At 43.3% G+C, this 12,307-nt stretch overlaps 1 protein-coding gene across 1 annotated transcript in view; it reads right to left on the reverse strand.

Annotated features, from left to right (window-relative positions):
• The window catches only part of JAKMIP2 (janus kinase and microtubule interacting protein 2), a 111,232-nt gene that overhangs the window by 39,553 nt on the left and 59,372 nt on the right, over positions 1 to 12,307 (reverse strand). Inside the window, exons 3-5 of the mRNA XM_066591266.1 lie at positions 4,492 to 4,742; positions 2,672 to 3,169; positions 181 to 390 (exon numbers count right to left, since the gene is read on the reverse strand). Of these exons, the coding sequence (XP_066447363.1) occupies positions 181 to 390; positions 2,672 to 3,169; positions 4,492 to 4,620 (837 nt within the window). The 5' untranslated portion in view covers positions 4,621 to 4,742. The remainder of the gene's footprint in view (positions 1 to 180; positions 391 to 2,671; positions 3,170 to 4,491; positions 4,743 to 12,307) is intronic.

The following is a 12,307-nucleotide window of genomic DNA, read 5'->3' on the forward strand; positions in this document are numbered from 1 at the left end:
AAGTACATGAAAAGATGATTGTAAACCATTATAAATATTGCTTTCTTTGGTCAACTCTGTGATTAATGCTTTGAGTACTCTTGCATTAGGCTTAAATAGAAAAGCAAAACATGATTTCTAAGGAATTGTAATGCAATCATTAACCCATAAAAGATGTGGTAATTTAGTCATCCATCTCACCGGACTTCCACAGTGCTCTGATCCATCTCCTGCTCTTCCTGGTATTTCACGTTTGGGACTTCCTATATTACACTCCGCTTCTTTCACTAGAAATAATTGCTCATCCAAAGCTTCCTTCTGCAGCAGGAGTTTCTGAAGAGAACTTGTTTGTGTCTCCAATTCTTTTTCTAGTGAGAATATTATCCTGTCTTTTGCTTTAATTTCATCCATCTGAAGAACAATATAAAGGGAATTATTAATATGGTCTTCAGGTAGTTCTGTCATTATAATAACACTACTTCCTACACAACAATTTATTGATTTAATGTTTAAGAACACACAATGGAATGTATTAGTCGGCGTTTGTTACAGTCGCCCACCGGCAACGTAAAAAAGCGTGAATGGGTGCACAAATCTGACGTTTGTGCTCCTGTTCAGACGGTTCTGGCCTGGCGCATATAAGCCAAGCCCGAAATGCCGCTTTGCTAAACTGTCTTCCTCTTCCTTCCCCCTTACTGTCTCTTGGCAAATGGGAGGAGGCAGTCTGCTAAGCTCCCCCCCACCCTACCCCTTGTCGCAGCCAGCATTGGGAGGGGCGGAGCTGGAGCTTAGCAACTAGCTCCTTCCCGCCCTGCCCCCTCCAATTGCAAACAGCCGGCAAGGGGCGGAGAGAAGAAGGGAAGGGGGTGGGAGTTTAGTAGTCACGCTGCTAAACCCCCTCCCACCTCCCTTCTGTGGCAGCTGCACTATCTTGGCCAGTCAGGCACCTTTACGCTGCGGAAATACGCCCATGTGAACTTATGCATTGTAAACCAATGCATCAGAGGGGCATGAAAATGCAGTCATTATATGCTCATGTGAATCCAGCCTTAGGCTTATTCACACGAGCGTATTTCCGCTGCTGTTTTCACAAACAGACAATATATGCAGTGATCTGATGCATTGGATTCTAATGCATCAAAACACATGGCCGTATTCCTGTGGCATAAAAGCGCCCGTCCGGCCAATATAGCACCTGGTGCTTTTACGCTGGGCCAGAAAGATAGTCCTGGAACTATCTTTCCGGACAGAATATGTCAGCCGCTGCATGGGCTCCTATGGGAGCCTATGACAGTGGCCAGAGAAGTGAGGTGGGAGGGAGTTTAGCATTCACACTGTCTTCCCCTTCTCTCCTCCCCTCTGGCTGTTTGCAATGGAAGGGGGCAGGATGAGGGAGGGGCTAAGTTCTGCCTCATCCTGCCCCATTCCATTGCTGGCTGCAGACAAGGGGCGGGGAGGGGGTGGGAGCTTAGCTCAGCCCCCGTCATGACCCCTCCCATTGCAAACAGCTGGAGGAAAGGAGAGAGGAGGGGAGCCAGTGAGGGAAGGAGGAGATAGTTATGCTGTCTCCCCATGCCCAATAGCATTGAGGCCTCGGCGTATATGAGCCGGGGCTGTGCTGTCTAAACGGGTGCACAAACTTTTTATTTGTGCGCCCGTTCCTGCATTTTTACGGCGCCGGTGGGTGCATGTAAAAACGCCTACAGCTGTATGAATGGGCACTTATCCATAGGATAGGTGATAAAAGCCTAATGGTGAGGGTTTCACCTGTGAGCCCCCTGCCAATCCCAAGAATGGTAGTTCCATGTGCTCTTCTCTTCCTCACTGTGGGTTCGTTGCACCCATCTTCAGTGATGTCAGATTAAAAGCAGTAGCGGTCACATATGCACGACACTGCTCTGTCCATTTCAATGGGGCTGATGGAGATAGCCAAGTACAAATGCTCAACTATTTCTGGCAGCTCTATTGAAAATGAATGGAGCAGAACCACAAATGCATAACTACTGCTCTGTTCAATCTCCTCCTCATTGCAGGAAGTGTTATGGTACCACAGTAAGGAGTAGATGACGGGACCCCTATTCTCATGATTGGCAGAGCTTTGATCGGTGAGTCTGCCACTGATAAGACTTTTAGCACCCATCCTATGGATAGGTGAATGAAGTCTATTGTGGTACAACCCTTTTAAGCTCTGCTGATCTTGTTCAGAGTCCCAAAATGGCATTTAAGAAAAAATTGAATCATAAATATCCAGTGTCTAAATCAATGGATGCAAATCAATTAGAAAGGCTGAAGATTAATAGGCATAAACCCAATCGAAATAAAACTAAGGTCAAAAACAAGTCAAAAGCCAAATCAGCAAGACACTATTGCTATGTATCTATTAGATCAGTGGGTTTACCCATAGCATTAACCTACCTTTGTGTAAACAAGCATTTTGAATACAATGTAACAATTTTACAATAAAATCTTCATAATTCGCTACTTTCGGACTGCTGACTGCAAGAGTTGTCTCAACAAAGACTAAATTGTAAAATCCTTGGTTACTTTTAAAATAGAACAAAGAAGAGGTAAAGAGCTGCCCACATTGGTCATTTAATTAGTTTCTTACATTTTTGAGATTTTTTTTGGCCCCTTTGGACAACACTGCTAACGTTATTTGCACTGATGTTTCTACATTCCCACTACTTCTTACCAGTCTACGGATGTCCCTCTCGGTCTCCCATTTGATTTTAGCGACAGCCTCCTGGTGGGACTGGTGCTCACTCCTCAGATCTCCAGCTTTGATTTTGTCAGCTTGTATTATATTGTTGAGGGCCTCATCCACCTGTTTCTTAGCAGACTTCAGTTCTGTGATCTCCTGTAAGAGCTTGAGGCGCTCGGAGTCGAACACTTTCCTGGCCTCCTCACGCGCTTCTGTAGTCAGAGCTGTCCTTACTTTGTCGCTGCTGCCATCTCGGAGAGCATTCACAGCAGACTTAAGCCGCAGGATCTCGGCCTCCTTTAGTTTAACCATCCGAGACATCTCCTGCTCATGCTGTTTGATCAGGTTCTCCCTTACTGCCTGGAGCTCCTTCATCTTGTCTTCGTGCAGCTTGGCCTTGAGCTCGGAGACCGTAGCTGTGTGTCTGTGCTGCTCCTGCTCCTTTATTCTCTTGCTTTCCTGGATCTTTTCCCTCTCGAGTCTTGTCGCCTGAAGATTACAGACAGAAATAGTTACAGAGTATAGTGGAAGTGACACCCAACCACTTATGGAGTCATCGGAGCACGGAGTCAGTCATTCAAGCGAACACAATATTCCGTTTCCATTGTACAATAGGCAACTATGAGAAAGCAGCCGTGAACGACCAAAGTTAAGCCGGCTGCACACAACCGGATTTGAATTGCGGAATCCGTGATTGTCCCTCACGTGGACGGTCCGCGGTATTCTGCACACATTAAAAACATAGAACATTCGCATGTCCGCCCAGATAAGTGGATACCAACTGCGTTTTCTGCGAGCGGATTTAAAATCACAGCAAGTTCTATTTTTGCGCGGATTCCACACGGACGGTTTCTATTGAAGTCTGAAAGCCGTCTGACCCGCAGGCCATCCGCAATGGACATTGTGGATAGGCTGCGGGTAACCATGTCATCACCTAGCGATGGTGTGGGAGATACAAATATTTTTTTTTTAAAACTAATGACCGCAGACGCTTGCCGTTGCATAACCTACGGTGATTGTCCGTGATCATCCGCAATATAGAAAAGTGAAGGTACGCAGGGTCAGACTTGTATTGTGCTGTGGCTCCCGCATGTGGAATCCAGATCCCCCGTGTGTCGGCTCTCTCACCTCAAACAACTGGATTTCTACTACGGAATCTGCGTCCACACGGAGGATCTCACACTTGCAGAGACGAATTGCAATTTTCATGAGCGGAGGAAGAATCGCAGCATGTTCTAGTTTGCTGTGGATTCCGCGCGGACGACCTCCCTTGACTTCAATTGAGGCCGTCTGACCCACAGCATATCCGCAATCGACATTGTAGATAGGCGACGGGTACCCGTGTAGCAACGACATCGGAAATACAAAAACCTGTACAGCGCATGACCCACGGCAAGCTTCCGCAGTCATCCGCAGTACAGGAAAAGATGGTACGCGGGGTTAGAGACGGATTCTGCTGCGGCTCCAGCATGCAGAATCCGGATCGCCCATGTGAAACTAGCTTAAAATGGCCAAACATCTGACATAAGTTCTATTTCATTAGGCTGTCTTCACAGGTTGCTGTAATTTGTCGCGGATTTTGCTGCAGATCTGCAGCGGATTTCTACCCTTCAATTTGAATTCAACTAAAAGGGAGAAATCTGCTGCAGATCCAGACCATAATGTACATCAAATCAGCAACCTGTGAACGCATTCTTTTAGTAAAAGCCTTATGTTCAGGCAGAGGCTGTTACTACAATGCTGGAGGGCTGAATCAGATGAGTTCTGGATCATAGAAATCATCCACCTGTTATTGTTATACGCGATCATACCTTTGACTTTTCCTGATGAAGTTCAATTTGAATATCTGTTAGTTTAGTCCTGAGGTCTTCATTTGCAGCTTGCAGAGCAAGTATAAGGGCTTCGGGTTTTTCGCCCTTGTTACGCCCCTTTTTCGACATGGTTGTGCCTTGCTGTAAGTGTCTTTGACTACACTTCTCTCAGTAAGCCATCCCCAGTGGACGCTGGAGCTCCTGGTTTGTTAGGATCCCAGGAAGGAAAATATTCTTCTCTTGTGGAAGTCCTTTGACAGAAATATTAAGCAGAGTTACATCATTGAAGAGCATATAGATTGCGTTATGTGCATAAGAGGAAAACTCTTTGGATAGGCTATCCTTAATTCATACCAACTTTTTGGGAAGGAGCATTCTGCATCTATCCCTTCAATTCATAACCCGATACTTAGAGGTATTCAATACACACTCATAGCTTAAAACATCCTTGTCTTCACACTTGGCATCAGTTAACACTTATTCTTTAATCGTGTTGTTTAACCCCTTCCCAACACTCGCCATACATGTACGGCGCAGCAGGTCAGTAGTATTTGAATCGCGCCATACATGTATGCCGCTAATTACCAGGGGGCTCAGAAGCTGAGCCACCAGTAATTAAAGCTGGAAAACTGCAATCACCGGGATGAAATTTAGCTCGGATTCCGGCGATTTAACCGTTTAGATGCCGCTGTCTATGTAGCAGCATCTAGAAGGTTTCGAGAGGGCTCCCTTCTTTTCCAATTTGACACTTCTGCAATGAAATCACGGAGTACCCACGGTTGTCATGGCAACCGGAGGTCAGATCAGGACATCCGAGTGTGTCGTGTACAATGGCCTATGAAACAGGCCGTTCTGTCAGTGATGAACTAACAATGTCAAATAATGCACTGTACTGCATTAGTAATACAGTGTATTATCTAACCAATCAAAGGATTGCATCTTCAAGTTCCAAACCAATATGGTAAAAAAAATATATATATATTTACATGCAATGGGGTGATTTATGGGGATTAGTTGCCTGCAGACTTAACTGGAGCAATCAATGCCAGTCAGCTGCTGCAAAAGCTAATAAAGTCTTGGGGTGCATTAAAAGAGGTATAGGGGCGAAGGACGAGAACATTATCCTTCCATTATATAAGGCATTAGTCAGGCCTCACATGGAATACTGCGTACAGTTCTGGTCACCGGTGCTCAGGAAAGTTGGTGCAGTGCTTGAGGGCGTTCAAAGAAGGGCAACTAAACTAATACATGGAATGAAGGGACTGGAATACCCAGAGAGGCTATCAAAATTGGGATTATTTACTCTAGAAAAAAGACAGCTAAGGGGCGACCAAATAACTATGTATAAATACATGAGGGGACAATACAAGGATCTCTCCCATGATCTGTTTATACCCAGGACTGCAATGGTAACGAGAGGGCATCTGCTACATCTAGAAGAAAGCAGGTTTCATCACCAATGCAGAAGGGTTTTTTTTTACTGTAAGAGCAGTGAGACTGTGGAACTCTCTGCCTGAGGAAGTGGTGATGGTGAAATCGCTAGAGTAGTTTAAGAGGGGACTAGATGTCTTTCTAGAGTGCTACAATATTACAGGATATAGACATTCAATAATCAGCGGGTTGTTGATCCGGGTCTTGGAGTCAGGTAGGAACTTTCAAAGGTTGATCCAGGGATTATTCTGACTGCCATTATAGAGTTGGGAAGGAATTTTTTTCCCCCAAATGGACTAATTGGCTTCTGCCTCATTGGAGTTTTTTTGCTTTCCTCTGGATCAACAAGGGGGTTGGAAACAGAGTGAACTGGACAGACATTGTCTCCCTTCAGCCTAAGATATTATGTTGCTATGATTTCTACGATGTAGACATCTCAAAGTCACCTCAGAACTAAAATTTAGATTTTGGATATTTTTGTAAAGATTAGAAAAAACTACCCCTATAATTACACACTTTGGGCTCAGTCACACGGGCGCATCTGCAGGTAGCAGACAGCCGTACCTGAAGACAGACGTCTCTCTGCAGCGCCGGAGGAAAGAACATGTGACCGGCTTTATTCAACGGCTCAGTCACACGGGTGCATCGGCGCCGGTGTACGGGTGCCGATGCGCCCGTGTGCCGATGCGCCCGTGTGACTGAGCCCTTTCTGACATCCAAAGTAAATAAAAGGACATTTTCAAAACGTTACCAACACACAGTGCACATGGTAACAGCTATTTTGCATGGTAGGATTATCTGTCTTATAAGCAGAAAAATTCAAAGTTTGAAAATGGCAGATTTTTCAGCATTTTCTGTAAATGTACGATTTTTTGTATAAATAAACGAAAAATGTATCGCCCAAAATTCACCACTGCCATAAAGTACTTGTCACCGAAAGGACCAAAAATAATAAAACTTAGCTTTTATTGATTTTTAAATAATAAAAAGGCGTCCTTATATTTTCTCATATGTGCTAGAAGTCACACAATAATTAAAAACAGTAGGGCTTAGATATATAGATGAACACTGCTCTGTCCCAACAATCTAGGTGCATTAGCCGGGAATCGAACCCGGGCCTCCCGCGTGGCAGGCAAGAATTCTACCACTTCTACCACTTTTGTATTCCCTGATGTCTTTTTCTATCCAGGGTTACTCAGATTTCTATTTGTCAATGACTTGCACCACCAGATGTTTATTAAAGTGTGGTGAAGCACTCACTGTCAATGACCTTGAACACTTTTAATTCTCTATCACAGGGTAGGCCTGATGTCCTCTGATTAGTCACGGTACAGTGATGTCTGTTAATTTACAGTCAGTAATATTGTACCTGACACACATTTACTAGTACTGTCGTCCCATTTATAACAGTTGCTCATTAATATTGCTTGGGTCGTATTTGTTCTTATTATTTCTAGAACAATATCGCGGTGATTGATTTATATAGAAAAAACTGATGATATTGACAATAGAATAAACCTCATCGTCTATAAAGCATGCGTCCTTGCATATATGAGACATTGATTCCCATTATTACCCCCTATGGATGAAGCAAACACTCTGATCTTGAGAGAGAATCAGCTGTCTGGTCACAGAATGCGAGATTCATAATATCAAAAACAGAGAAAATGTTTTTGCCACATATATAATCAGGCGGTGGATTACTAACGTCTTGTAGTGTTCATGAATAATTATGCTGCAGTCTAAAATATGCTAATTACTTATAACGGATATATCACTTGAGGTGTACAACCGAAGTGACACACAATTTCGGTGAGATAATCGCTAGGTGCGGTAAAGATACCAATCTTCCGCGCGTTGTATGACTGGGTGACTACCAGTCTGAGGAATATGTCCAACTATGTGTCACAGGTTTAGGCGAATGAACGATTAAAATGTTCGCTGCGATCCCTAAGAGTCTCCTGTGAGACAGCTGGTTGAATATTTAATACCATCTGTAACTTACAGGAGCAGGGGACTGGATGATCAGGCCAATAGACGCTCCGAGCATCATTATGTCACGTGATCGGAGTGCTAGGCCAGCGGAACACACCCCCCCGCGCGTCACGGCATCACATGATCGTGCCTTCGGTCTGACACGCCCATCTGTAACTTACAGGAGCAGGGGACCGGATGATCAGGCCAATAGACATTCCGAACGTCATGATGTCACGTGATCGGAGTGCCAGGCCAGCCGACACACCCCCCGCACGTCACGGCATCACATGATCGTGCCTTCGGTCTGACACGCCCCCCGCACGTCATGACATCACGTGATCGGACAGTCAAACAGAGCAGCCTACGCTGCGGTCCATGACATGTTCCTGGATTACGTGATTACGTTGCGAGGAGGAGCCAAGTGTAATACTCGAATAAGCGCATATAAATGAGCGCAAGGGAAATGTGAGACATATTGGACTGCAGCCTGATTCACTCCTACAATACAAGCCCCGCCCTGAAGTAGGCGGAGCCTTGGGTATAAGAACCCTTGGGATAGCAACACTTACCATCTCTGCTCATTTTACATCCTGACAGCCTGAGAGGCTGGTCATGTTAGGTTAGCTCCATCCTGAGGAAGCAACCATCTCCAAGGTTGTGGAAACGCGTAGATGGAGAGGGAGGGATAGGTTCCATGGGCCGATTCTCTCCATAAGAACTAATCTATGTGGGGGTTGTATGTTCATCATAATGCAACCCACGTAGACATATACAACTACAACTATAACAGACAGAGTCTATCATTATCACTCTAGTCAGCAGCTGTTGGTGCATCACAACAGACTGCATATACAGAGACAGAGATTTATCCAAAAGGGCATTGGATATAGGTGATAGCCTAGAATTCATTCTGGGCTACCACCAAACTATCTATGTGCATTTTATTGCAGCTATTTAAATCCTGAAGGATGAGTAGCTCATAGATGAATACTGCAGCTGTTCCATTTAATGCAGCCACTGTCTTTATTCATCTTATATACGTTCTACCTGTAATAATCACTTATACAAGTGGGAGCATCATCTCTCCGGAATAGAGCCTATGTATAAGTAGGAGAGAGAACATATTGAAAACACACTATTATTTGGAACAACCTATCTCTATCCTTGATAATCACTGAAACTGTCGTCTGGTTGCAATTAACCTTGGTATATAATCACATGAGCCATAAGAAATGAATGGCTCATGCGATCAGTCATAGGCATAAGAAAATACCATAGAGTATCAAGCCAATATAAGCTTGGGTCTGCGTTATACAAAAACATACTCCGGACTTAACACCTAATGGTGACATATCGGGGTGATTTCTATATAAATCAATCACCGCGATATTGTTCTAGGAATAATAAGAACAAATACGACCCAAGCAATATTAATGAGCAACTGTTATAAATGGGACGACAGTACTAGTAAATGTGTGTCAGGTACAATATTACTGACTGTAAATTAACAGACATCACTGTACCGTGACTAATCAGAGGACATCAGGCCTACCCTGTGATAGAGAATTAAAAGTGTTCAAGGTCATTGACAGTGAGTGCTTCACCACACTTTAATAAACATCTGGTGGTGCAAGTCATTGACAAATAGAAATCTGAGTAACCCTGGATAGAAAAAGACATCAGGGAATACAAAAGTGGTAGAAGTGGTAGAATTCTTGCCTGCCACGCGGGAGGCCCGGGTTCGATTCCCGGCTAATGCACCTAGATTGTTGGGACAGAGCAGTGTTCATCTATATATCTAAGCCCTACTGTTTTTAATTATTGTGTGACTTCTAGCACATATGAGAAAATATAAGGACGCCTTTTTATTATTTAAAAATCAATAAAAGCTAAGTTTTATTATTTTTGGTCCTTTCGGTGACAAGTTTCATTAAAGTTGAAAAAGGATTTCATTGCTACGGTGACAACTGCCATAAAGTACAATGTGTTACGAAAAAAATGTCAGATTAGAAGAAAGGGCCTTGGTCAGGAAGGCCAAAACTGGCTGCAGGGGAAAGGGGTTAAGGACATGCGTACTGCACATACATCAGTTTGCAAGAACTCTCGGGAACTATGGGTTAACCTGGTATCCATGTATTTCCAGTTTAAACACTTAAAACATGTAAGATATTTCTAACCTACGCAGAGCCTCTTTCACAAGTAAGAGGAAAGCTTTATCTGGGAACAGCAGACAAAATGCCTATAAAATGCCCCATTGGATCATTTCATAGAAATATCATGTAGCGTCATCCATGTTTTATAAGTTCACTGCAGGCAAAGGCAGGATAGCCCACCATAGAAGGGTGTTGGTGAAGTCTACTCTCAACTCCTAGGGTTGACGAACATCGATGTGACAGCCCCCCTAGACTGATTTGTTATAATTGGATGCTAAGTATAATATTGTTGTGCTTTTCCATATCCTGCTGATATATCTGTTTGTATATTTAGTTTTTTATGTCTGTTTTGATTATATCCTTCTTGATATCGCGGATGTTTTTGATATTTTGCACGTATATCCACTGTTCATCACTTTAACCCCTTAAAGACCAGGCTGTTTTGTAACTTAGGAACCAGATACTTTTTAGGGATTTTACCCATGTGCTGGTTTAACTGCCCTATTTTTTTTCCTTCAGCTACCAAAATTATTTTTGCTGAGTTTTCTTTTTCTCGTGACGTATAGCGCTAATTTTTTAATTTATGTTTTTTTCCGTTTTTTCGTTTTATTAGGGTAAAATGCTAAAAAAATTATTTTTTTTAATTAGTATAATTGCACTAAAATAAAGTATGGGAATGGGTTCCGCATTTTGTTTCTGATATTTTGATATATAATATGTATGGTTTTGGATTACAGGGCGCATACGGCGATGGTTTTGGTTGGTGTCGGCTTTGGGTTATTTTCTTTTTTATGTATATAGTTTTTATTTTATTCTGTCATTTTGTTTTACTTATGTATGTAATTATGTTTTTTACCATCTATGTCCCTCATGACGTCATATAAGACTTCTGGGGGACAGTCACATCTTTTTTGTTCTTTTTTATTTGACACTTTTCCACTGCAGCTGGGGCATCCATAAGAGCCTCAGTTACAGGGAAAACATCCCCTGTAGTGACAGTAAAGAAAATGGTAGAGAGCGCCACAGGTAAGTAAAATCCACGGTTGATGGGATGTGTGGAAGCAATCACGATGAATCTTTTCCTCAGTACTCCAATCCTCTGAGTCAAAGGAGAGCTGCAGATACAAGCCGGGGGGTCTGGAACCAGAACTCCCCCGGATATAACAGAAAGTGGGACGTCAGAAAAAAATCCGCGCTCAATTTGGAGTGAACTGAGGACAGCTTCACATATAAGAAATGGTTTGGTATAACACTTACTTGGAAGGAGGGGGGTATGATGCACAAATGCCCCCTCCTCAGAGTGTTTTCCACAGGATATAGGACTATGTTCCAGGGTACATAGTACTGAACAGGATACATGGCTTGAGAAAGGTGCTTTGCTTTGCACCGAAACGCGTTGCCTGATTAAAGTATCGCCTGATTAAAGTATCCTGTTCAGTACTATGTACCCTGGAACATAGTTCTATATCCTGTGGAAGACACTCTGAGGAGGGGGCATTTGTGCATCATACCCCCCTCCTTCCAAGTAAGTGTTATACCAAACCATTTCTTATATGTGAAGCTGTCCTCAGTTCACTCCAAATTGAGTGCGGATTTTTTTCTGACGTCCCACTTTCTGTAGTGACAGTAGTCACTGGCAGAGCTGATCAGGGTCCGCTAAGACCCTGCAGCTGTGCTGTAGCAGGGGATCCCAGCGGTAGTGGAAGAAACACTTCCACTTTCACTTCTTAGTGCATAGCACTGTGTACTAGAGAAAAGAGAAGACAGAAGGGGATAAAAATCACTTCTGCCTTCTCCTTCAGGTTCTCAGCTGTGCTTATTATCACCATAAGATACCAACATGAACACCAAGTCAAGGATTAAGTTGATTAAGCATCTGACCCCATTGCCCAAGGAAAAGGAGGCATGTTGATATGAACAAGCACTGGAAGAAGAGTCACATCTCCATTTTTGTTATGGGGTCCCCTCATTTCATGGATGCTTTGTATGTAAAGAGGTAATATATTTACAACTCATCTGTTAGAGCATCACAGCAACACAGGTGCCAATCATTGGGAACAGATTGGTTGCTATGAGCATGTCACTTTTGTAATGTGTAGGAAGAAATATAATTGAAAAAGGAGACAAAATGTGGGATAATACAAATTGGTTAAGCAGATAAGTGAGACAACACACAGTGCTGTAAAGCAGTGATCCATATGGCAACGTTACAGGCTACATGTCAATTATGTATGGACAAAAAGTGTACTTAGGAC

The sequence above is a fragment of the Eleutherodactylus coqui genome, chromosome 2 (assembly GCF_035609145.1).
Source record: "Eleutherodactylus coqui strain aEleCoq1 chromosome 2, aEleCoq1.hap1, whole genome shotgun sequence".
Classification (NCBI taxonomy): domain Eukaryota; kingdom Metazoa; phylum Chordata; class Amphibia; order Anura; family Eleutherodactylidae; genus Eleutherodactylus; species Eleutherodactylus coqui.